We start from the raw sequence: 25,040 nt of genomic DNA, 5'->3' as shown, positions 1-25,040 counted from the left end.
CTGATGATATCATTATTTTTGGGAGAGGCCAGTCAAAGGTGCTTATATTGAATGTGGGCTGCTTATTTAACCTCCACTTGGAGCATACTGAGAAACTGCTTGAATATCAGACCCTACTATTATGCCTAAAGAGCCTCAGTGGAAGCTTGCACTACAGATTTTCAGTCTTAACATGAATCTCAAACCAGCCTCTCACCCTTACCAATATGGGAGGAGGACCCCTTTATTGCGATTTATTGCTAATTTTTTTTACATTGTCCATTGTCCCACAGCATACTGTGCTTACCCTTCCCATTGTAGATCAGCCTGTTGGTGTCCAGAGCAAAACCAAAACCAACTCTGTTTTTCAGGGTCTCTAGTGAATATTTATTTTTTTATCTCCAAATAGGGCTGGACAGTACTTCGATAAATGTCATTATAGAGTTTTGTTTTTTAATAATTCATGAATACAAACACAAGTACTTGAATAGTAACTTAATTTTGGTTATTCAAATATTCAACTTATTCCTGCCCATACCTAGTTACTACAGACTAAGAAAGTCTCAGTGAGAAGAGACCAACCACTTCTGTAATATGAAACAGCAGTTGAGTACACTGATAGCATGACTTGGCATGCAGCAGAATAACTATAGTAATAGTATATAAAACAGAAAAGGTTGTGTTTTTGTAAAGGATATTTTAAGATAATAATGATGATGTACAGTTGTGCTCATTAGTTTACAAACCCTGGCAGAAATAGTGAAAATCTGGCATTGATTTAGAAAATATGACTGATGATGCAAAAAATATTTTTTTCTCTTTAAGGACAGTGATCATATGAAGCCATTTATTATCACATATAGTTGTTTGACTCCTTTTTAAATCATAATGATAACATAAATCACCCAAATGACCCTGATCTAAAGTTTACATACCCTTGAATGTTTTGCCTTGTTACAGACACACAAGGTGACACTGTGAAGCATGGTGGTCGCTCACTGATGTTTTGGGGGGGTGTGAGCTCTAAAGGCACGAGGAATCTTGTGAAAATTTATGACGAGGAATGCACCATGTTATCAGAAAATGCTGCCAGACTATTTGCACAAGTCAAGTTGACCTTCCAGTGGTAACAGCAGGAAAAAGGTGAAGGTTCTGGAGTGGCCATCACATTCTCCTGACCTTAATATCTTTGAGCCAATCTGGGGAGATCTCAAACATGCGGTTCATGCAAGACGACCAAAGACTTTGCATGACCTGGAGGCATTTTGCCAAGATGAATGGGCAGCTATACCACCTGCAAGAATTCGGGGTCTCATACACAACTATTCCAAAAGACTGCACGCTGTCATTGATGCTAAAGGGCGCAATACACATTATTAAGCACTAAGTGCATGCAGACTTTTGAACAGGTGTGAGGTCATTTTTTTCTTTGTTACCATGTTTTGTTTTATGATTGTGCCATTCTGTTATGACCTACGTTGAATGTGAATCCCATAAGAAATAAAAGACATTTTGCCTGCTCAGTCATGTTTTCTTTACAAATGGTACATATATTACCAATTCTCCAAGGGTATGCAACCTTTTCAGCGCAACCTTATATATACAAATAAATACACTTTATTTGTAGGATCGCACAAACCACATACTAGCTGAGGGTACACTGACTGCTGTTAGGTACTAGAATGAAATCCTCAGATCTTAGGCTGGTGCAGTGGGTCCTTGGTTTCTCCTGGTACAGGACCATTCCTGGCTTTGTGGCCTGAGTGTGTAGGCAGTTCCTGGATGGTGAAGGCATTGATGCCATTGACTGGCCGTCATATTCCCAAGACCTGAATCCAATTGAGAACCTCTGGGACATTATGTATCGGCGCATCTGAAACTGCCAAGTAGTGCCCCAGACTGTCCAGGAGCTCCCTGATCCAGGTCTGGGAGGAGATCCCCCAGGACGGAATCCACCTTCTCATTAGAAGCTTGCCCAGACATTGTTGGGAGTGCATACAGGCATATTGCACAAACGGCACTAACCGGCACAATCGAAGCACAAACAAGACTCTTTTTGCAGAATTTGGAGGATGTTCTGAGTGTCCTCAGAATGACGTATACAATTTTATTTCATATCTGAAAGATGACAGTCGCACAAACGAAAATTTGAACAGCACAAATCCTCACATACAATGCACAAATGATTGAGCCTATTTTGAGTACATTTTGAGCATGTTGGGGGGCTGAAATTTTGAGCAAGCCGTTGACAAAACTGTTAACGGCACCAACTGGCAAAACAAAGCACAAACAAACAATACTTTTGGTTGAATCTGGAGCATGTTGGGGGGCTGAGTGATGTCAGAATGACCTATAAAATATAAAAAATTATAGCAGCTCAAACCAAACGTTTAATGTCACAAACCAGCCCAAACGGGGCACAAACGATTGAGCCTATTTTGCCGATGTTTTGTGTTGGGTCGAGGGCCAACTTCACGCAGATCTACTGAAGGAGTTTCCATACTAATTTGTAGGTCCAAACATTTGGTCATGGTGGTTGTCTATGTGAGAATACAACCACTATTGTTGACTGCAGGCAGATTAATCAATCAAATGTATTAATAAAGCCATTTTTACATCAGCAGTTGTCACAAAGTGCTTTTACAAAATACCCAGCCTGAAATTCAGCTATATTTAAGGCTGATTGTGTCTGATTTTTGTCCATAACTAGGGCACCCCACCTCAGAAAAAAGTCTGCAAGTTATGCTTTCTGCTAATGTATTTACCGTAATGGCTTATATTCCCTGGTTCGCTAGATTCTGCTGATCACAGTGAAAGAAACATGGTACAACTAGCACAAATATAACCAAATCAGGCGAGACAATGACATCACCAAATTCAATCACGCCCGCGTGATAATAGACTCAAATGGGTTGCCTGTGTAATCTCTCCCCAAATCCAACAAGATCAGAGACAGCCCCAGCTGTCCAAAAACATTGTCAGGTTAGAATAGTTATCAATGAAATCTATCCGTTAACTGAGATTTGGCCTCTGATCAGTTTAGATTCCTATATAAAGGGACATGGTTAGTCAAATCAATAAAAATGCTTGGTCCTAAGAAATGACCTATGTGGAGGGATAGAGAGAGAGAGATCGATATGGATACTTGGCTCTTGTTTTTGTCCAGGGCTGTCAGACTCATGTCATTGTTCCAAATCAGCAGTCTGGAAATTATGTGCTTAGTCTGTGGTCCGATGAAGGCCACAGATTCAAAGCCTCTCGGTTGTTGTCATTCTGTTTGACCCAGGGCCATGGTCATTCAGGCTTAACGTTTTAGAAAATGACAATATACTGTACACATTTTTTTAATCTAACAACTCAAGTGGAATTCATGAGATTATGATGTAATAACATCTGATTTGGAGTGTTTTATAACACCCTTCTGGGGGAGGGTGTTTTGTCTAGTTCAGGTTATGTTTCTGATTTCCATGTTTTCTGGTCCACTCAAAGCAAAAAAAGAAAAACAACACATTGATGATTTAAGTCCACAATTATGCTTAAACCATCTCAATAGACAACTTTTGATATACATGCATCTTCCTATCTAGCCACAAAATGAGCCATTACGTCTGGTAATCAGCTAGCTGTCAATGCTTATTCAACTGTTTCCTGTGCTGCAGCTCCAACCTGTTGGTTTCTGGTTCCCAAATAGAATAATCAACTTTATCATGCATAAAGACTTAATGGAGCATGTATAATCACAATGATTACATATTGGTTTTTGCTCACCCTCTGTGCTGTGGAGGACAAGCAAAAAATCAGTTTTTCAGGGGAACAGGAAAGTTGTTAACATGATACCAATCTCATTTCCTCCAACACGTTAACTGGATTGGTTGAATGCAGATTGTGTTTTTCTGACCAGTTGTCAGACCAGTTGATGTGGAGACTGTGACAGTGGAACTTTTTCTAATAATGCTTAAAATCAGCCGATTGTTCTTGTGATGGAATTGATTTAATCACCATATTATGGATATTTATTTTACCCAGCACCGTCCATCATGCCCAAGGAGTTATGTAAAACATAAACTCAACTCATGCTATGATACTGCCCCAGCTAAACATTAAAATGATCACAGCTATTGTGCTTGATAATGTGTTTTAGTCCAACCCTTTTCAAATACACTGAGTAGCGCTACACAGAAGTTTGACCTAGCTTGTGTCACTTCCTGTTTGACTCACTTCCTACCCTCAGGGCCGCACAGGCATGAGTTCAAGATGAACGGACCTAACCGAGAGTGGCTGTGGCATCAACTGGCTCCTGGCAGCAAAGGGAACAGACACACACATATTCACAGTCTGTGATGCTTCAGCTGTTGTTGTTTCATTTACATTTAGCTAGACCTACCTCTACTGTAAATTAGGCTGGCTATGTTAAAAGGGTCGGTTAAAGTCTCTTGGCATTTGACTACCTTTATCTACCTTTTTGTAAATGTGGTAGGAGTATATGGTAGGGTTTTACTGTATCAACATAATCCTTAAATACATTAATGTTGAGGTCTTTTAATCATTTAGGCATCTCGTATTGGATTAAATGGAATTGGTTTTGCTTGAGGAGTACGGTTGCTGTGATTGTGCAATGCTGAGGGCTGTTCCATTTGATTTTCATCAACATATGACAGTTTTGATTTGAACAAAACATATTGTCCCATAGTGAAATTGGGGAAAAAGTGTCTTATTGGACATTCTGAAAATTTGTCCCAAAGTTTACTGGTCAGCTTGCTTGTCTTTATCACTGAAAAATATGTTCTGTTGACTTTGAGTCATAAGAAAGATTACAAACATGGGTTTCAAACTGTTGGGATTTATTTTCTAACTAAATGTATAAAATAATGACAACTTTATCATATATTAATAATGTTTTCATCTTCATTTGTTAGCTCAAATGATATTTTCATTTAATGTGTTTTGGGGTGCGTGTGCGTGGGTGTGTGTGTGTGTCTGTGTGTGTGTGTGCCATCAAGACACCACAAACTCTAGAATATTGAGTGGATATCATGTTTTGGATAATAAAATCATGAAAATTTGAAACAGAGTTTTTAATTTCAACTTTCTAATTATATCACAAAGACGTTTAGATTTCCATTGATTTTGGAAACCTGTTGCAGTCTTTCTGTTTAAGGTAACTCTCATCGAATTTCTGTTCCAGTGGTTTCCTAGCATATTTGCAGGGGTCAGAAAAATGTTTTATGTTCTATTAATTATATATTCTATTATTGATACAATAATTCCAAGTCTATATTGTTTCAAAACCGATGACCATTACAACTCAATTAATTAAGATGGGATAAAATTGGCTCTAAAGTACTAAATCTGTAAATAATGAAAATCTGAATGAATATTTAGATAATTAATGAAAAAGCATACAAAATTTGAAGTTTTAATTAAAATATATATTTCAATAAAGTAATAATTTGACCACGCTGTTTGTACACTTTCACATTTTACTCAGTAGGACACTGAGCTTAATTTCCTCCAAAATATTTTTGCATGTTGTTGCAAAAAGTTGCTTTGTGACCTTTTCACCTTAAGCAAACTGTAAGTTTATGTTCAAATCAACAGGGGCGGGCCAAAAAGGGATGATATCATTTGGAACAATTCTGGAACATTGATATTGTGCTTCCTCACTGAAACACAGATTCGTTTTATACATTCAGACAACTCTGTTATGAAACCAAACCCATCCGCCTTCCCTTCTTTGACTCTAGGATTTCTGATGGATTTTACACTCTCAGAGGTTTGTTATGGTTCAGCAGTAAACACCACTGACAGTTCAACTAGCCTCAATAACATTTCCCAATTGCACTCCCAGATGTGCATAATTTACGCTTTTCTTCACAAGCAAATCATTATCAAAATGATCATCATTTAGGTCTAGTAGGTTGTGACGTTCTTAGCCACTACATCCGGTGCACATGTACTGCTGCGGCCTGGTTTCAAATCCAGTCCACTGCTGTTTTAGCACTCTCCGGGCCTTTTCTCTATCCAATAAAGCAGATTTTTTTTACAATAATGCCCTTTTTTTTTTTCTTAGGTAGCAAGCATTTGCTTTTTTAAAGGGACACCACATTCTTTTGTTTTCTTGGATCTTAGGATTTTTTTGGCCTGAAACATTGAGGCAAAGGACACAGTTTATCGCTCAGTCATTCCTCAGTCAGTCGTCCTCTAAAGGGAGGAATTGATTGGTTCTGTTGCTAAATTTTTTAAATTTTATCTTCACTTTTCAGCTACAGTATAAAGCTATACCCTGTTTTTGCCAGACCGTGTAAGTAGAGCCAGTCTAGAAGAGCCAATGTCTCTTACTGACTGAGTGCCTGTCTGACTGACCACCCCTTGTTAAGTAGTGTAGTGGTTAGAGACACGGACTATAGAACAACAGGTCCCGCGGTCGCCTCCCGTCACTGTCAAAAACATATTATGCCTTTGGATTTGTTCAGGACTGACCAAAGCTGTGCTAGCTACAACCTTCAGTAGCTATGTAATAGGAAGCCTAAAATAAAACAGTTGTGGTGGATATTAGGATTTGTTCAGGATATACAAACATTTCTCTGGCTACAAAATTCTCTCGTCTTTTCACTTGACGAAAAAGTCAGTTATAATCACCTATATTGATAGATACTGTATCAGTGTCATTCACAAATGGCTAATTAGCTGTGGCAAAAGAGGATTTGTTCAGGATAGACATAACACTTTGCTGGCTACATCCTTCAGTAGTTACTCTGTTTAACACAATGGTTAATGGTGTCTAACGAAATATATTGTATGTATGTATTGTATTGCGAATGTATTGTTCAGTGGCGTAGTGGTTAAAGGCGCATTCTTTTATGTGGGCGACTTGGGTTCAAATCTCGAGAGGGCAATAACGAACAACACTTTTTATTGAGGGCAGGCTGAAATAGGCTTGCCTGGTTTCTTGTTATTACAGTAAATGTATTTGGTTTAGCTGTTCAAATTAAGTGGTACAGTTCAAGCCTTGTGAGCTTGTTGAGGCTAGTAACAAGCTAACGGTTTAGTAGTTGTTATAACAGTATTATATTCCTCCAAGCCATTGTCCTACATGTCTCAATGAGAAAGATAGAGTTCCCACCTTTAGTTTGTGCTCAACACAGGCATTTCCTGTCGATTGCTCAGTGCCAACAGAAATAGGCATGCTTCTTGGTCTCACAGAGTTAGTCAAAGCAAAAGGCCATTCCATTCACAACAGAACTTGGCTCAGATTAAACATTTGGTTCTGTTTGTGTCATTTCATAGTTACAAAGTTTACTACTGGCTTTAGGGATTGGAATTATTTTTAAGATGACGCAGTGTGAGAAAAAAGTGTGAGAAAAAAACACACCTGTCATCCACCTAACTTGAACAATACAGGTGATGAAGCCGTCACTCCTCCTTGTCAGAACTAGCATGTTTGGACGTGTTTTTCTGAAGGATTTATGATGTACAGTACCCTATAAAGCCTGAGGGAGGTAGAAGATTAATGGCCACCCTCTGTAAATGTCACAGACAGACTGCTGATGTTGTGCCATGTTTTGAATGGCAAGTCCATACAGCCACTTGGTTACGCAACCACAGTGGCTGTGGGCATAATGTAGGACAGCACAGTGATGAGAGGAAAGATGTGAATGAATGAATGGGATGGAGGGAGGGAGGGAGAGCGATAAGGTAAGAGAACAGGAAATACACAGGGATAAAGCATTTGAAAACTGTAGTTCTTTCTCTCTTTTGACATAAACCAGCTTGTAATCAAAATGAATGACGTAACATGATTATGTTTTTAAATAACATTTTGGCACTGTCCTTCGGTTGCGCACAGATATCACTGCTAAAAAAGGCTGTGTTATCAAATCACAGCCATTGGTCTTAGAAATCAATTGTCTCACAAGGAGGAGGGGCTTAAGGCATGGAAAACACTGAGGTAATTTTCCCTCTCACAGTTATTGGGATTGCAGTTTAACTCAATAGATCGTTCCAAAAGTACATATACAGTTACAAAATTGTACAATGGCAGGCAATATGAAATAACACAGCCAGAGATTTTACTGTCCCAAAGCAGAATTAGAACCAATCCTCCACCTGGCAGGAGGCAGGGAGATTAGGAGCTGTGTGTCTCCGTGCCCCTGTTGTGGTTCTGAAAAGGGACGAGCTTGACCAATCAGAGTTAATCTTCTTAAAGCCTTCGACAATTCAGTCAGGAAGCAACCTGCTTCTCCCTCTAGTGTGTCAAGGCCCTTACAGAGGGATTAGTGACTTAACTGACAATGTTTTTGGTAAAGACGAAGGCAGATAGAGTATACAATGTTGTGAGAAAGTCTTTGCCCGATTAGATTTTTTGGGTATTTTTTTGGCTGAATGTTATCAGATCTTCTACCAAAACGTAATATTAGATAAAACAGAATGGTATTAATGAAACAACACAAGAATATTACACTTATTTCATATCTTTGTTAAAGAAATAATGCCCCCTTCTTACTCACAAACTGTTTAGGTCACCTTTAGCAACTGAGTGTAATGAATTTTGTCCCACTATCTTTAACTCAGTGACATCTGTGGGTTTTCAAAGATAAACTGCTTGTTTCAGGTCTTACTACATTTCAGTGGGTTGTAAGTCTGGACTTTGACATTCCAAAATGTTTAATGTTTGGTTCTTTAAACATTCTGATGTAGAATTGCTTGTGTGTTTTGGATCTTTGTCTTGTTGCGTGATCCAGCTGCAGATGGACAGACACATTCCCCTGTAGAATCCTCGGGGGTAAAGCAGAATTTTAACTTTCAATAGGTTTTTCAGGTCCTGTTGCTGCCAAGCATCCACAAACCATGACTCCACCACCACCAATGCTGCTTGACTTCCTACACTCGTCATTCATTCAGTTTTTTTTCTCAGTGCCTTTCTGGTGGTCGAATCATGAACACTGACCGAAGAGAGACACGCAGATCCCTTGATGTACTTCTAGGGCTCTTTGTGACTTTCTGGCAGTTTCGATGCCTTACTCTTAGAGATATTTTGGCAGGAAGACCACTCCTGAAATGATTCACTACTGTCCCAAATGCTCGAACTGTGTTTGGGTGGGGCAATAACTTTTTCATAGCTGATGTTTGTGTGTTTTATTACCTAGCACATCAATCTAATAAAACAAGCAAATATGTTTTGTATTATTGTTTCAGCTCGACTCCCTTTACGTTTTACCACAGCCCAAAAAAGGTCTGATCAAATTTAGAAGAAACATTTCTAAGAATGCATCAAAATATCTGACAGGACAAATACATTTTCACAGCACTATAAGCAATTCATGGTATGTTTTTGGGCGAGTTGAAACAGGTTGACAAAGCTATAAAATTATTGCCTATCATTATTATCAAAAATGTTTTGGGTTTATGGCAAGTCATAATTATGGTAAAACATGGCCCATTTTTCAGATCTAATATATATTTGTTTACTAACTTTTACTAACTGATTAAAAGTAAAAAAAAAAAGAGTTATTAAAAAAAACTACTTGAACCTGAAACCCCTATATGATGTTTAAAGGTGAGACAATCATTTATCAAAACACCCGAGTACCTGAGTGTTTAGCCTATTTACTTTATCTATTTACTTGTCCTGCACAGTGACTATACCTGGGAAGTTCAGCGGTTCCATTTCAAATAACTGAAATTAAGCCTAACCCTAATCTTAACGTCCCTGCTAACCTCATACTTATTTTTTTTCTTTTTGGCTGGTGCATGTATTGACAACCACCCAACTGCTTCTAGTGTCATCACCCAATCTCACCTCCCCATTCCTTTCATTATCATCAGCCAATCACATATCTCCTTCCCATTTCGTTCCTTTATCATAAGCCAATCACAAAGTTCTCTTCGTGTCCTTCAAGCATTGTCAGCCAATTGAACATTTCCTGATCACAATTTATGAATGGGTTCTAGAAGATTGTACGTGTGTCTGTCTGATCACTTTAGTCAGCCCCTCTTGCTTTCAATGTCACTCTGCCTCTCTCCTTTCTATTCTTCTTTGGTTTAACTTTGTGTAGTACACTGGTGATTAAGGATTCTGCTGCTGTATTTCAATGTCACACAAGGTTTGGTCAGTCCATGGGCACTGGCGTGTGTGTGGTGTTTTGAGATATGATTCATTCCCTGAGGAAAGTGTTGGGGAAAATACCAGACGGTGTGTCAATAGACTCCATTTACAGCCATATTCAGAAACGCAAATTACTTTTTATAGTGCTCTGTTAGGTTTTATGGTTGTAAACATGACTATTCAGCCATTTTGAACAGAGAGTTTTTGCAAAAAAAAAAAATGAAGGAATTCTCTATAAGAATTTAAAGCAGTAGTAAAAACATTCAATTTGTAAAATATTGAGGCCAATATATATGGTCTACCAACATGTACATGTATGTTATCTTTTATGTATTTGTAATTCCCTTGACTTTTTCTTTGCACAAAGAGGTGGATAATAACAATGAAAATAATAAGAACTATACTATAGAGCACATTTGAATCTTAAAGTACTTCAGCTGGGGGGGGAAAACAACCAGCCAAAACAGCACCACAGCAGGTCGACAAATCAAGGCCAAGTCTCTGAATGCTCCAGCTTTCAAATATGCATAGGGTCAACTCACAACACGAGAGAAGTGGTCCGAGGATAGTAAACGATGCTGATTTATCTTATAGAGGGCAAGTGTGGGAAACAGCTGCAATGCTTCTATTCTAGATGGTGACATGTTAAGAGAAACGGAGAGTACAACATAATAACACACAAGTGTAGATGAGACCATAACACAGTATAATGCAGGACTAGGAGTGGTCAAAACTGCTGTGCTTCTCAATTGATTAGTTCTCTTACTTGCACATGTCACACGTGCACACTAATTAAGCACATATTTTTGATTTGCTGTTAACCCCTCAAAATGTCCCCAAGGACAGAGATATTATCAATACATGGGAGCCCTTGTGTCTGCCCTAATCCTTTATTACCAGCTGATGTGTGATCAGTGGGACCTTCCCTAATGTAATCCATTATGATTACTTCTCCGATTAATAGCTGATGTGGGGTCAGTCCAACCAACCCTGATGTTATTCATTATGAGTAATTCTCCGATTAATAGCTGATGTGGGATCAGTCCGACCTTCCTTAATTTTATCCATTATGAGTCATTCTCCCATTAATAGCTAATGTGGGATCAGTTTGACCCCAATATGAAATATGATTTAGTTTTTCCTGTACTTACTGATGGGAGTTTAACAGACCCTCCATCCCAGCCCTACCAAAGTGTGTGTTGAAGCTACGGAGTGCACTGTTAAGGACCTGTTTTTAAGTCCCTAGTGCATTCATCATTCCTTTCGGGATGCAACATATTTCCTGTAGTGGATTGCTTATCAACCACACTACTGTTTAAAATCTTGTTTTTGAACGAAAGGCTCATTTTTTTGTCCATTAAAATAGCATAAAATTGATCCGAAATACAGTGTAGACATTGTTAATATTGTGAATTGCAATTGTTACTGGAAACGACTGATAATGGGCCTCTGTACTACATAGGCGTACAGAGGCCCATTATCAGCATCCATCACTCCTGTGTTCCAATGGCACGTTGTGTTTGCTAATCCAGGTTTATCATTTTAAAATGCTAATTGGTCATTAGAAAATCCGTTTGCGATCATGTTAGCACCACAGAAAAATGTTGTGATGATTAAAGAAGCAATAAATCTGTCATTTAGACTAGTTCATTCAGAATCAGTGTTTGTGGGTTCAATTACAGGCTCAAAATGGCCTGAAACAAATTATTTTCTTCTGAAAGTCTGTTCTTGTTCTGAGAAATCAAGGCTATTCAATGCCAATTAATGAAGGCTATATCTTGCAAATTAATTGAAAAGAAACTGAAGATCTCGTACAACCTTGTGTACCCTTCACATAACAGTGCAAATTGTCTGTAACCAGAATGGAAAGAGGAGTGAGAGGCCCTGTTGCACACCTGAGTAGCAGGACAAATACATTATAGTCTCTTGTTTGAGAAGCAGATGCCTCACAGGTCCTAAACTGGCAGCATCATTAAATAGTACCCGCAAAACATCAGTCCCAACATCAACAGAGAAGAGGCTACTTCTAGGCAGAGTTGTTCCTCTTAACTGTGTCTGTGTTCATTTGCCCATTTTAAAGTTTTCTTTTTGTTGGCCAGTCTGAGATATTGAATTTTCTTTGCTACTCCGAACGGTAGTGTACGCATCATCCATAATATTTCCTTAACGCATTTCTCCTAATCTTCAGGCGAAACAGCGCTTGAGTGCACCTGTTTTTTTTTAAATTTACCATGGCAACTTTGAAAGAGCTTCAGGCCTTTATAGCAGACTGGTGAACGTGTGCATGTGTCCGTAATATCATAAACGTTCCACAAATATGGCCTCTATGGAAGGGTGGTGACAAAAATGAACACCTCATAAAAGGCAACATCAACTCTTGTTTGAGCTTTGCCAAAAAGTAGCAAAAGGGGCTGTGGTGGATGAGACCTAAATTAACATTTTGGCCGGAATGTAAACAATATGTCTGGCAAAACCCCGATACATCTTTTCACCCAAAGATCACCAGGCATACAGTAAAGCGTGGCAGTGGCAGCATCCTGTTGTTTGGGTATTTCTTTCCAGCAGGGACTGGAGCCCTTGTCAGGATAGCAAGGAAAATGGACAGTGCAAAATACCGACAGATTCTTGAGGGGAACCTGCAGCCCTCTGCCAGGAAGTTGAAAATAGGGAAGACGATTCACGTTTCAGTGTGACAGTACTTAAAGCACACCCCCAAATCAACAGTGGCTGAAGGACAAGATTCTGAATGGCCTTGAGGAGCCTAGTCACAGCCCCGACATAAATCCCATCAAGAATGTGGGGAATGACTTGATGAGTACTTCCATAAGCAGTAACCATGCAGTTTGACTGAGCTTGAACAATTCTGCAAGGAGGATTGGGCAAATATTGCAGTCTAGGTGTGCAAGATTAGTAGACATATTCCAAGAGACTCATTACTATAATTCAAGCAAAAAGTGGTTACGCTAAGTATTGACTCGTGGGTTACTTTTTACTTTTTAATAAATGTTCTGAGTTAATATATATTTCATTTGGGTGTTGTGGGTTATTCTGTGTGAATAAAGCCAGAAAAGTCACATTTTCTGTGTGTTCATTTCAGGCTGTAAGGCAACAAAAGTTGAAGATTTCGAAACAGGGTGGAGACTTTCTTACCCTCTATTAAGATTTTACATTTCGAAATTCACCAGGCTACTCTGAAGTGGACAATCCATGACATCCTGTTTTACTGGGGTATAAACATGAGGTGACACAGGCAGGGGCACATATATAGGGGAACAGGGTGGGTCACAACCATCCCAATATAACAGACCGGTCCTCTGAAAATGAAGGAAAGTCCCAGGATCAATTCATCCTGACCTCCCCCATATGCAACACAAAGCTGCGCTTTTGCAGAGGGGCTCAACTCCCTTAACATCCGTCCATATGGGAAAGGTCAGAGCACACAATTTCAATGAGACAAAAGGTTGCCGTTCTCTGAACAGCTTATGACTGTAAAAAGATAACCACCCCTGAAAATAACAATCTGCAATATAAGGGCAACACCACGGTGGCTTTGATGATCAGATCCCTATGTATGTATTCTCCCACCTCATCTACTGTTATAGGAGATGACTCAGAGCTATAATGAAATAGCTGAATTGGGGGAAACTTTAAATAATACAATATTTTCCATTGAACTAAATGTTTACAGTATAGTTAGGGACACATTTCTCTGATTAGGGTGATCCAGTGGTCTAGTTTCCCCAATTTGCACTGTTCCCGTGTTGGAATGTTTATCTCCCTTTCTTTCTATCTCTCACTCTTTCCATCTCTTTCTCTTCGTCCACCCACTGGTCTCCACCTTCCTATCAATGGTCCATACAGAGTTTGTTCAATCAGGTGGTCTGGCTTTGTGCTGAGGTAGGGCAATATTTTCCCATGGCCGCTTCAGAACGCTCCAGCCTCTTTGTTTGTGTGTGTGGGTGTGCGCTGGCACATGTGCGTTCACGTGCTTGTCCCTTGTTGTGCGTGTGCCATCAGCCTACATTGAATAGGCCTGTTGTTGTTTGCCTGTCAGCCGGACTCCTGGGGAGCCGGGATCATAAAAGACAGAGAGGCTGTCACCCAAACTAACCCCTCAGAAGTGTTTGTGCCTGTATGGCTTGTCATGTGTACTGTCAGTTTAAGTATTTTGTGTGTTCTGTAAAAGTCAGTGGAAAGTGCTTGCATTTCCATTTTGTGTTTCTGAGAAGAAAGAAACTGCACGTCTCTACCCACAGAATGTGCCTCATATCTAGAGGTGGCCACCCCATCATAAAGAGAAAGACAAAGTGAAAGGAGAGAAAACACATCCATGCGCTTACATTCATTAGGACCTCCAGCTCTACTTTCTCCTCAAAGCGCTGTAGAATGGGAGAATAGAAGCTGTCTCCAGCTTCCTGTGTGACTCATACTCTGACAATGCAGCACTTGGATAGAGGCTACATTTTAAATAGTATGCCGTTCCCTGTTTTGTGCACTAGTTTGACCAAAAGCCATGGGACTGTTGTCAACCGTAGTGCACTATGAAGGCAGTATGGTGCCAGTTGGGACGTAGGAACAGTCTTAGGAAAGAGTTGACGGCCGCTGTGAGAATTCAGTGAATCTCTCAGCAGTACTCCCATTCAGATATCAACTGGTACAATACCTGTATTATTTCCTCCTGTAATGTTTTCACGTTGGCAGTGATTGTTATTATTATTTATGTTAACGCTGTTTGACTTAAACAGTGTCTTTTACATTTCCATATGGATATCACTTCTTCACAAATAATCAACAGGTCTTGAGGCTATTTATATGCCCTATGTCACATGTCTTTAATCATTGTAAACTTTTAATAAAGCATTGAAAAACATATTTGCCAAAAAAATTACAGGCATTTGTAAACATCTTAATGCATATTAAATGTATGGATTAATTTATTAACATTATTACTTAATTTAACTATATGCAAGCCTGCAATAAAATATTTATTTTGAGATGTTAGATTCATTATTTAGAACTAATTAGGTCTCAATAGATATGTTGACAGGATTCAGCCATCCATTTTAAGGACTTAATGCAGACTGGGTGCTGGTTAATTATAGCTGCACTATAGGAACAAAGATCTGTAGAGTCCATACAGTCCAACATCTTTGTCTGTTACTCCTTTATATAGAGTCCAGTAAATTCATTTAGTGTATACTATTTGAAAAATACAGACATTTCGGCCAAATGTCTGAAAATAAAAAAAAGGAAATTTAAGCATTGTCTTGGCTGTGTGCTTCATGTCTTTGGTGTGCTGAAAGATGTAACCTCACCACAGTCTGAGGTCCTGTGCACTCTGTGGTTGCAGCATCATGCTATGAGGATGCTTCTCTGTGTCAGGGCCTGGAATGTATTAAGATTTAGGGCAAATTGGATGTAGCACAGAGAAATCCTTGAAAAAGACCTGATGAAGTCTGCAATTGACCTGGGACTTGGGAGCAGATTAATGTTATTATAGTACAATTGCAAGATAGTACAAACAAAAAGGTAAATGTCCTGGAGTGGCCCAATTATTTCAAATGACAATTTCTGGAATATGAGTTTATTTCTTTTTATGTTCTTTTTCAGTTCCTTTTTATCCCTGACTTCCGTGTTAGTTTTTTAGTCATTTATTCAGGGAAAACCACATTGGGTCTGCATTGTCTTTTCAAGTGTGTGCTGTTTAAATAGACTAAAACCCAGCAACATTAAGATCTGACTGGCTGCTTATCCCTTGTTGTTTCTTGTACACTGCCCTGATTTGATCCATCTGATAAAGTAGCCCACTTCTCTAGCCCACATCCAATCCATATTTCTGATGCCATTATCTTGTACGCTCACCACCTGATGTAAACAATTGTATGTAAACTTTGGGAAGATTTTGGAGTATTCCTTTACTATATACTGTCCATCATTAGCAGTATCATTACAGTAGAATAAAATGTACTTAGCTATTTAACTTTTTTAACTTTTTTTCTTTTCCAATCTCATTTTAAAACTCTGCATCTATTTGATGGAACGTTCCGAAAATGGCCTGAGGAGACAGGCTGTTCAATTTAGTGTTGTTCTTTAAACTCGGACAGTGATATGATAAATAGCCTAATGTTTGTTTGTGTCAACTCAGATTAGCTGTGAACAGTGCCATGGGTGGGTGAAGAGATTTGAAATGAGAATGCCCATTCAGGTTATTGGGCCATGCAAAACAAACAAGCCCCCAGTCAACCTCAGGTTGTGAGTGCTTAGTGCTGTAACTCAAGTAAATAATAAGTACTATCTATCAAAGTGTGCCTACTTTGTAAATTAGATGGCATTTTCCTTGATAGAAAGTCGGAAATATGATGAAGTATTTGTGTGGCCTTGGGCCACAGCTTGTAGTTTGTCGGCAAAAGTGAAACTTTTCTGTCACAAAATAACAATACAGAAAGCACTCCAACTCTAAAGTGTAGACTTTATCTCTATATACAGTGTTTGCCTAAATGTAGCATTCGCTTTGAAAATTGACTTGATATCGTCATTCATACTAACAATCACCTTAGAGTTGATATATACAGACATTTATATTTTAAGTTCCATTGTTCCAAACCCAGTGGGACATACCTATATGCTGCATGCTGTAATTCAACCGCTGTATCATATGAGAGTGTTTATGTACAGTTGTGTGTGTTTGAAATGATCTAAATGAATCCAAATGAAACCCTGTCCCTGTATCCCCTGTTGTCCACAGATTGTGCAGCCTGACCCTCAAGAAGCTGATTGTCCTCAAAGAACTGGACCGAGAGCTTAGCTCTGTGGTGATAGCTGTCAAAATACAGGTGAGTCCTGATTAGAAAGATTAAGGATTCTAATTGGATTAATAACAAACTTGGATTGATATTGACCATTGCAGTCTTGTGTTGTAAGTTGGTTTGGTAACAAATGTTTACATGTCTAACAAAACCATCAGATATATGTTTTACTACTTTGTGCTCCTCAAACAGGCCTTTTACTCAGCCTTAATTTGCACATAATTTTTTTGTCATTTCGAGCACCCTGTTTGAACTGGAACGTACAGTGGCTGCAGGCTTTTTTCCCCTTCACACCTGATAACCTCCCCAGAGTCTCTACTTCGCCGAGCTCAATAGTCCCAGAGGAGTGCCTAAGCAGTTACCAGGGTGATAGCTTGTATGATAGGAACAGAGAGAAAGGAACATAGAGAAAGGAACAAGATTGCAGTTATGTGGGAAGGGGAGTCATTAACGACCGTTACTTGGGGCACTGCATTCCAAAGGGGTCATTTTGGTCATGGTACGGCCCAGCGCTCTCTTACTGCTTCAGTGTTCTGTGCAGTCAGAGAGAAAGAACATTGTGTATGTGAATCTTGTACTTCTTTCTTGTTTCTATTCTGGGGGATATCACTAGTGAATTTCCCTATGCAAATATATATTATTTTTTCTGGCATTTACACTCTATTGATACAGTGAGGATAGAGGAGTGAGTTTTTGCTTAAATAGCTCTGGATTCAAACCCATGCTGCAGGACAACACGTGCGCACTGAAGGCAGCAGCTTCGACTGCTCAACCATCCTAGGCCAGTAGCCAATAGCTTTGGTTGCTGCTTTGTCTGAAATCAATTGCCAAATAAACACATGGTCATCTTTCAGGGCCTGAGTGAGGTACTCTTGTAAGCCACCTTCTCTTTTTGCTCTGGCATCAATTAGCATTCGCGCCTTAAAGGGTCTAGCGCCCTCTTGAGTTAGCTGAGTCACAATGGAAGGAAATCAGGTCTGAACGCAGTTTCTGTCATGTTATTAGTTTTTTCCACAAACTTTCCTGCCCTCTCTTTTCTCTAAGGACTGAATGAATTGTGAAGCTTTATGACTTTGATAACTGTCCACAGCTGCGTGCAACAGTTCATTATGAGCTTGATGCTGACATCTGCCATTCCTTGTTTTCTAGTTACCAGCTAGCAATTAGCCCATTGCGTTTCCAGTTGGTTGATTTGGACAACAAGCTAAGGGCAGTGACCAGACGTCACAGTTTGAGAAGCGTGTCCCAAGCTAAAGCAGTCCCCTGAAATTATACATTTATTACTTCAGAAATATGTTCAGAGTATTTTTGCCAATGTCATTCACAAATGGCTAATAAGCTGTTAAAACAACCAGTGGCAAAAGCCATACAGTTTATAGATGCTATTTGTGGTGGAGGTAACCTTAATAAGAAACGTTAGTCAGTTTAACCCAAAATGATCTAATGGCGAGACTCTATACCGAGATTTCATAAGTGCAGTTCTGTGGTGTAGTGGCTAAAGACATATCCTCTCATGTGGGCGACTCTGGTTCAAATCCTGGACTGGTAACAATATTAATTACTTTAAATTCCAGCCCGGCTGAACTAGGCTTGCCTGATACCTTTTCTGGTTTTAAGAAATGTCTTTCTCACAGGGACTTTTATTCCTTTTTTTCAGGGAATCGAGCAACGTCAAAGATTAGCATACATATTTATGTCCATCACCATTCATTAATTTGCTTTATATCTACCCCCCCACACAGGGCTCCAAGCGTATCCTGAGGTCTAATGAGTATGTCCTTCCCCCAGACGGACTAATGGAGACCGACCTTGAACTGACCTTTTCACTCCAGGTACAAACACAAATCACACTGTCAATAATTGCTTTTAAAAGTGCCATCTGGAGTTGCTATATCCATTTTGGCAGTTATGAATGAATAATCACATTTATTTTTGAAGAATCCAGAATATTCACTTATTTTTTTACTTCTACTGACATTTCTGTAGCTAACAGCTTGTACAGTAGTGGACGGATAAAATTTACAACAATTAATGAAAACGCAAATGGAGTTAAAGCAAGTTAACCAAACACATAATCACCTAGTTGTTGTTTGAAACATTGAAAATGTTGTCAGAGGATTAATTACATTAAAAGCTTGCAAGCCATCAAGACAAGGCAACATACTACCAATGGATAAAGCTAGAAGATACTTGTTGAACGTGGCTATAGCCACCATTATATTCCAGTTTTTCATGGTCTTCACTAATTGCTTTGTATGTTATTCGAGGTCCTAATCTCAGCATTACCAACCTGTAACAGAGCTCTTTCGTGTCAATGACGTTTGATGAAATATCCATGTAAATCCATGTAAATTACACCCTTTCAGTTATATTTCCAGTACCTCTGTTTGGAGTTCAACGTACCTCTGGATATTTCCTCACATTCACAACATAATATTACACATTTGAAAAACCAAGAATCTTTACTAAAGTGCATTAAGCTCAAAACTAATGCTCCCATGGGATGAGTCCTTCCAACATACTCCCTATGTCCACATACCACAGTTAATAATAAAGGTAGCGAATCAGAAAGGCATCAAAGACCAGAAAACTGACTGAGAAAAAGCGTGGCAGCACAGTAAGACGTGATGTAATCTCCTGTAACAACACTGCATGTGTGTTATGCTCTTTTCTTCCACCCAATAGTATCCCCATTTCCTCAAAAGGGATGCCAATCGATTGCAAATCATGTTGCAGAGGAGGAAGCGCTACAAGAACCGCACCATTCTTGGGTACAAGACATTGGCTGTGGGCGTCATCAACATGGCGGAGGTAAAGGCAGAAATGGTTGATTAAATCCTTAACTGTGTAGCTTACTGGTTTGGCCTGATAGGTCAGTGGCTCTCAGATGTGCTGAGCATATCCCAATCAACTTGTCATCTAAACATGAAGTCCATCGATCAGGAGGCATACAACTACAGCAAGCAAAGTTCAAGTAATTACCTTCAGAAAATATACTTCTCATCATCATAAACAAATTGACAATTAACACAATTCATACGATCATCTCTTCACAGAATTAGCTACACCAACCACCTTTTCTCAAAACAGTGTGGGAGTAAAAATTTTGATTAAACACACCGGCATGGCAACTACATGACAAGAGAAAGGAGAAAATGCTGTACTTAAAGTAATATATCCCCCTACATGAGATGAGTTAATGTAAACCACCTCCACGTTTACATTGCTCTTTAATTCTTTGCCTCCAGTAGTTATTCTACGATGATATGTCAGTTTCCACAACTTGTGGGGGCTATTTTGATACAAATATTTGCGTCTTGTGTTAATATTCAAGATGACATAAATCATGAATATGTAATGGGACATGTCTTTGGGGACAAGCCATGGTGAATGTTGATAGATTTTTTGAGGGTGCTTATGAATTAATATAATATCAAAACAGATTTTTTTTTTTAAACGCCATATGTGTGCTTAAAATGTTAAATATTGTTTTAAAGGGGATGGATTGAATTGTTTTAGATTTTTGTATTGAAATTCTTTTTTGACCTTTGATACATTTTGATGACCGTTGGGTACTATAGCAGTCACAATTCAGCACCCTTTTTGTTGGCAGTCTGTGTTAAATTTATTGTTGCAAGAATTCAGAAGTGATATTGTATCATTTAACCAGACATAACAAGAAAGCATAAATATATGCAGTAAATTAGCCAGCGCCATCTCTGGAAACCCACCTCTTGACCTCCCATGTGGTTAGTCTTAAGGCACTCTTTCATGGCACCGAGCTAAACACCATAGCCTATGTTTGTGCAGTAACTGTGCTGCTGTGTGACAAGGCTGGAGAGCCCCATGAGCAGTACAGTTTGAACCGCAGCACCTGGGGAGAGGCCGGGATATCCCGGGGTCATTGCTGTAGCAACACCCTCAAGCGGCTTGTTTGTCTGCAAAGCTAATCGAGGTCGTCGTGAGGGAGTGCACCCGCATGCGCGTGCACGACCAATGTGGGAAAAATCTGAATGGGTCAGTGCTAATGCTTAGGAGGAAGGCATGCGAGAACTTTCCCAAACCCATTTGAGCATGCAATGAGGCCGTGCTGTAGATTAATTTGGATATGACTTAATTGAAAATGCAAATACGATTTAAAAACACCCGCAAATGTCATAATGCTATGCAAATGTCTAAATGATTCTACACCTGCACTAGGCATCAAACCATGAACCCATATGTAGCCCTAATTGTAGGCATGATTTCCCTTTCCTACAAACCCAGTACAGGACTGCATTAGCTGCAGTACAACTCCTCAGGTCTCCATCCTTCAAACACTGGCAATTAGATTCACAGCACCACCTCCGCAAATGGCTGAATAATACAGCACGCCTGGGACGTGCCAGGGGAAATGACAGAGAACTTCTCACACTCAGAGATGTGACTGGTTGAACAAAGTGTCTTCGGCCTTAACCTGTGGTTTGAGTGACAACGATAAATTGGAGAAAATCTGGGGCTTTCATTTTCCACTCATTTTCCACTGTAAGAGGCTGCAAACCCTCTTACGGTGTACATTGAGATGTACGGTGACTGTGAAGGCTGTGATGGGGTTTCGGCATTGAGAGGCACAAATCCCATCTGATTGGACGGCAGGATGAAAACATGGGTGGAAAACTCAACTGTGCACTTCAGTTGAAGGGGCACGCGTCTCTGCATTTGTACGAGCAAATATCTGTATGTGTGAGTGCGTGCACGAGCTTTATCTTATATAACAATGTGCGGAAAATGTATACACTATCTACTGTGATACCCACCTGCTAGGCTTGGAGTGTCGGAGAAATGACTTATATGAAAAGTGTATGCCTTGTGCGGGGTGTCCCTGTATTAACTTATGTATTTCACTTGAACTCATGGACATTTTGTTCCGTGGGCGTAAACGTTACATCACAAGTGTGTCGCTCAAACACCGCCATCCTCTTGTGTGTTTAGGTGATGCAGCACCCAACAGATGGAGCCCAGATCCTGGGTCTCCATAGCAACGTGAAAGAGGTGCCGGTGCGCGCGGCCGAGCTCAGCGTGTATTCCCTGTCCAGCCAGCCCATTGACCATGAGGACGGCAGCGGGCAGTCAGGGCCCAAGGCCAAAGCGTCAGGTAGGGATCCAAGGCTTTGGCCTGCAGTCATCAAGGCTTTGGCCTGCAGTCATCAAGGCTTTGACCTGCAGTCATCAAGGCTTTGACCTGCAGTCATCAAGGTTTTGACCTGCAGTCATCAAGGCTTTGACCTGCAGTCATCAAGGCTTTGACCTGCAGTCATCAAGGCTTTGGCCTGCAGTCATCAAGGCTTTGGCCTGCAGTCATCAAGGCTTTGGCCTGCAGTCATCAAGGCTTTGGCCTGCAGTCATCAAGGCTTTGGCCTGCAGTCATCAAGGCTTTGGCCTGCAGTCATCAAGGCTTTGGCCTGCAGTCATCAAGGCTTTGGCCTGCAGTCATCAAGGCTTTGACCTGCAGTCATCAAGGCTTTGACCTGCAGTCATCAAGGCTTTGGCCTGCAGTCATCAAGGCTTTGGCCTGCAGTCTAAGAAAAGCTGTTCATCTACATAAACTGGGGTTTGGGGCTGGGTCTTTTTTGTTGCTGCGTGAGGCAGATGGACTGGATGCTATAATTGCACTGCACTTTTATCCCACATTACTCCCAGAAAGCCAGCAGAAGCCAGAGTGAGTGAAGCATTTTCCTCAGCGTGCACACAGCAATGGGAGAAGACGCTAAGAAAGAAACCATATTTTGTCAGATGGTTATACAGGGAACGGCTCGGCTAAATGGTTGTAATGAAAAATGCTTTCGGTTTTCTTTTCCTTGGTAGCTTTTCTGTGTTTTTTTGGTTTGTTTTCATTTCAGTGGAATCCAGCGATTCAGTCCTTGAATCACTGGATATTTCCTCACATTCACAACATAATATTACAAATTTGAAAAACCAAGGATCTTTACTAAAGTGCATTAGGCTCAAAACTAATGCTCCCATGGGATGAGTCCTTCCAACATACTCCCTATGTCCACATACCACAGTTAATAATAAAGAAGCCTTTAGCCCTCACAATGACTGGCGTGCCCAGCTTGAATACATTACGACCAATGTCACTATGGAAATATGTCAGATATTAATCTGTGGGTCCTAAGGCGATTATAGCCTGGCACCTAAGGTTCTCTGTGCTCTGAGACTAAATGGAAGCCTAGGTATAAAGACAGATGTCAGCTGCACTAATATAAAGGAATTCACTGTGAAACAGACAACCTACGCCCTACAATAAAATCATCTGTCATGAATGAAATATTAGCCAGATGGCCGGCAGAATGCTGTCTTTATGAAATCCCTTTAAAAATGTTGGGCAAAATCATCCTGTTTCCCCATCCTTGAGGAAGTATTGGGTGACTTGGAAGACATTCATACTTAATTCAAGCTCAGGGCCTCCGAAAAAAGCAAAAGTCTTCATAGCTATTACAAATCAATGTTTATATTTTGTGGTGAGTCAACAGAGGATTTCCATTTAGCTTGTGTTTCTGTCTTTCGCCTCAAGATCGCTCCCCGGATATGGACAACTATTCAGAGGATGACGACGACAGCTACTCCTCGGAGCAGGAAGCCAGTGATGATGCTGTTCAACCAGTGGTGAGAAACAGCCCTTTTTAAATGTGCCAATTGGGAAGATCTCCAGTTTAAAGTATCTGTAATAACTGAAGCTGTTTTCAGTCACACATGCTACATACCCATACAGTAAATCTTATGATTCTATTGTCCTGGATTCCAGCAGTTAGTTTCAACAAAATGTCATTGGAGTAGCATTTTTCAATCCATAACCACTTTTGTTTTATCCAAGTGTTAGTGCACCTGATTTCATATGAGCTGTAAATTACTGATGTGTATGATATGAAACTTTTCCGTAGGACCTTTATGATGAAGATGATGATGTACAGAGGAAGCCAAAGAAAAACCGGAGGAAAATGATTCGGACAACATCCATGACCAGGGTAGGGATAACACAGCTTTCCTACATGAATAACATGGTAATATTTTCGAGTTTGTCATGCCACCCATGTCATACTTGCTTTCTCCACTCGTCAATTGCCCGAACCTGTGGTCCTTGAATTGAAAACAAACCTAACCTCCTTCCTTGACCTTTTGTACATTTGAGCTATACAAAAGGTACCAGTCAGTACCGTGGCTGCTGATCTGAGTTAGGGTCACGGCACCATTGAAACTTGTGTCAATGTGCTATCACACTTTGCGGGGGTCCCTGAAAAGAGGTTGTTCAGACAGAATACGCTACATATTAGTGTAACCGTTTATTGGAGAACATGTAAAGTATTGTTGTGCATGTCTTGGCATTAGGTTCTGCTCCTGGGTAAATTACTGTCATCACCTGATAGTGTTTATGATACTACTAATAACGATAACAACAACATAATATAATTACTAGCAATCCCGATAGTCAATAAGCAAGGAACGCAGTACCAATCCTTTCCATGAAAAGGAAATACAGAACAAACTGGTGGAGGCAGGACTGGCTGTTTTCATGGGGAAATGAAATGAGAGCCTGCAAGTAAACTAGGCTACACTCCCTCTGAGTTACTCCTCCACATTTACTGGAGTGGTTGAACTGTGAATTGCTGTCCCACTGTCATGCACTGATCTCAGGCCAGTGATACTCTGATTGCCTACACAACCTCTTTCAGCCTTTATTCAAAAGGTAACCATTGTATACTTCCGTTAGCGATCGTCATGAGCAAACAGTACATTCTTAACTCTGTTGCGTGTTGATGTAATATTCAGTGCAAGACATACTAGCTGTTCAAACTGTGTTGATGGATCACATTTCTAGCAATACAATGCTGAGAATACTTTATCAAGTTCAAATCATTTGCAGATATCCTAATTTGTAGAGAAAGCTAAGGGGTTGTTCTAAATGGCTTATGAGTGTTGAATACTTTAAAGTGGACAAGTAGAGGAGAAAACATGGGAAATGCTGTTGCTATGGAAACGTACAAGAGCACTCTTGTGTAGCCAAGTGCAGGGAGGGCTTTTAGACAGACAAACAGCTAGTTATTTATGATTTCTCCTTGTTAAGAATGAGCAGGGGGCAAAACTGATTAGTTGTCAGGTTCAAGAACTGT

The 25,040-nt window shown here is 40.0% G+C and overlaps 1 protein-coding gene across 2 annotated transcripts in view; it reads left to right on the top strand.

Annotated features, from left to right (window-relative positions):
* si:ch211-126j24.1 (phosphofurin acidic cluster sorting protein 2) overlaps positions 1-25,040 on the top strand; it is an 85,859-nt gene that overhangs the window by 22,695 nt on the left and 38,124 nt on the right. For both annotated transcript variants that reach the window (XM_010873045.4, XM_010873044.4), the window contains exons 2-7: positions 16,830-16,917; positions 18,633-18,722; positions 19,576-19,701; positions 21,862-22,024; positions 23,447-23,538; positions 23,814-23,897. In XM_010873045.4, coding sequence (XP_010871347.1) covers positions 16,830-16,917; positions 18,633-18,722; positions 19,576-19,701; positions 21,862-22,024; positions 23,447-23,538; positions 23,814-23,897 — 643 coding nt within the window. The remainder of the gene's footprint in view (positions 1-16,829; positions 16,918-18,632; positions 18,723-19,575; positions 19,702-21,861; positions 22,025-23,446; positions 23,539-23,813; positions 23,898-25,040) is intronic.

Source organism: Esox lucius, chromosome 9, assembly GCF_011004845.1.
Source record: "Esox lucius isolate fEsoLuc1 chromosome 9, fEsoLuc1.pri, whole genome shotgun sequence".
Taxonomy (NCBI): Eukaryota; Metazoa; Chordata; class Actinopteri; order Esociformes; family Esocidae; genus Esox; species Esox lucius.
This window is presented reverse-complemented; position numbering and strand designations above follow the sequence as displayed.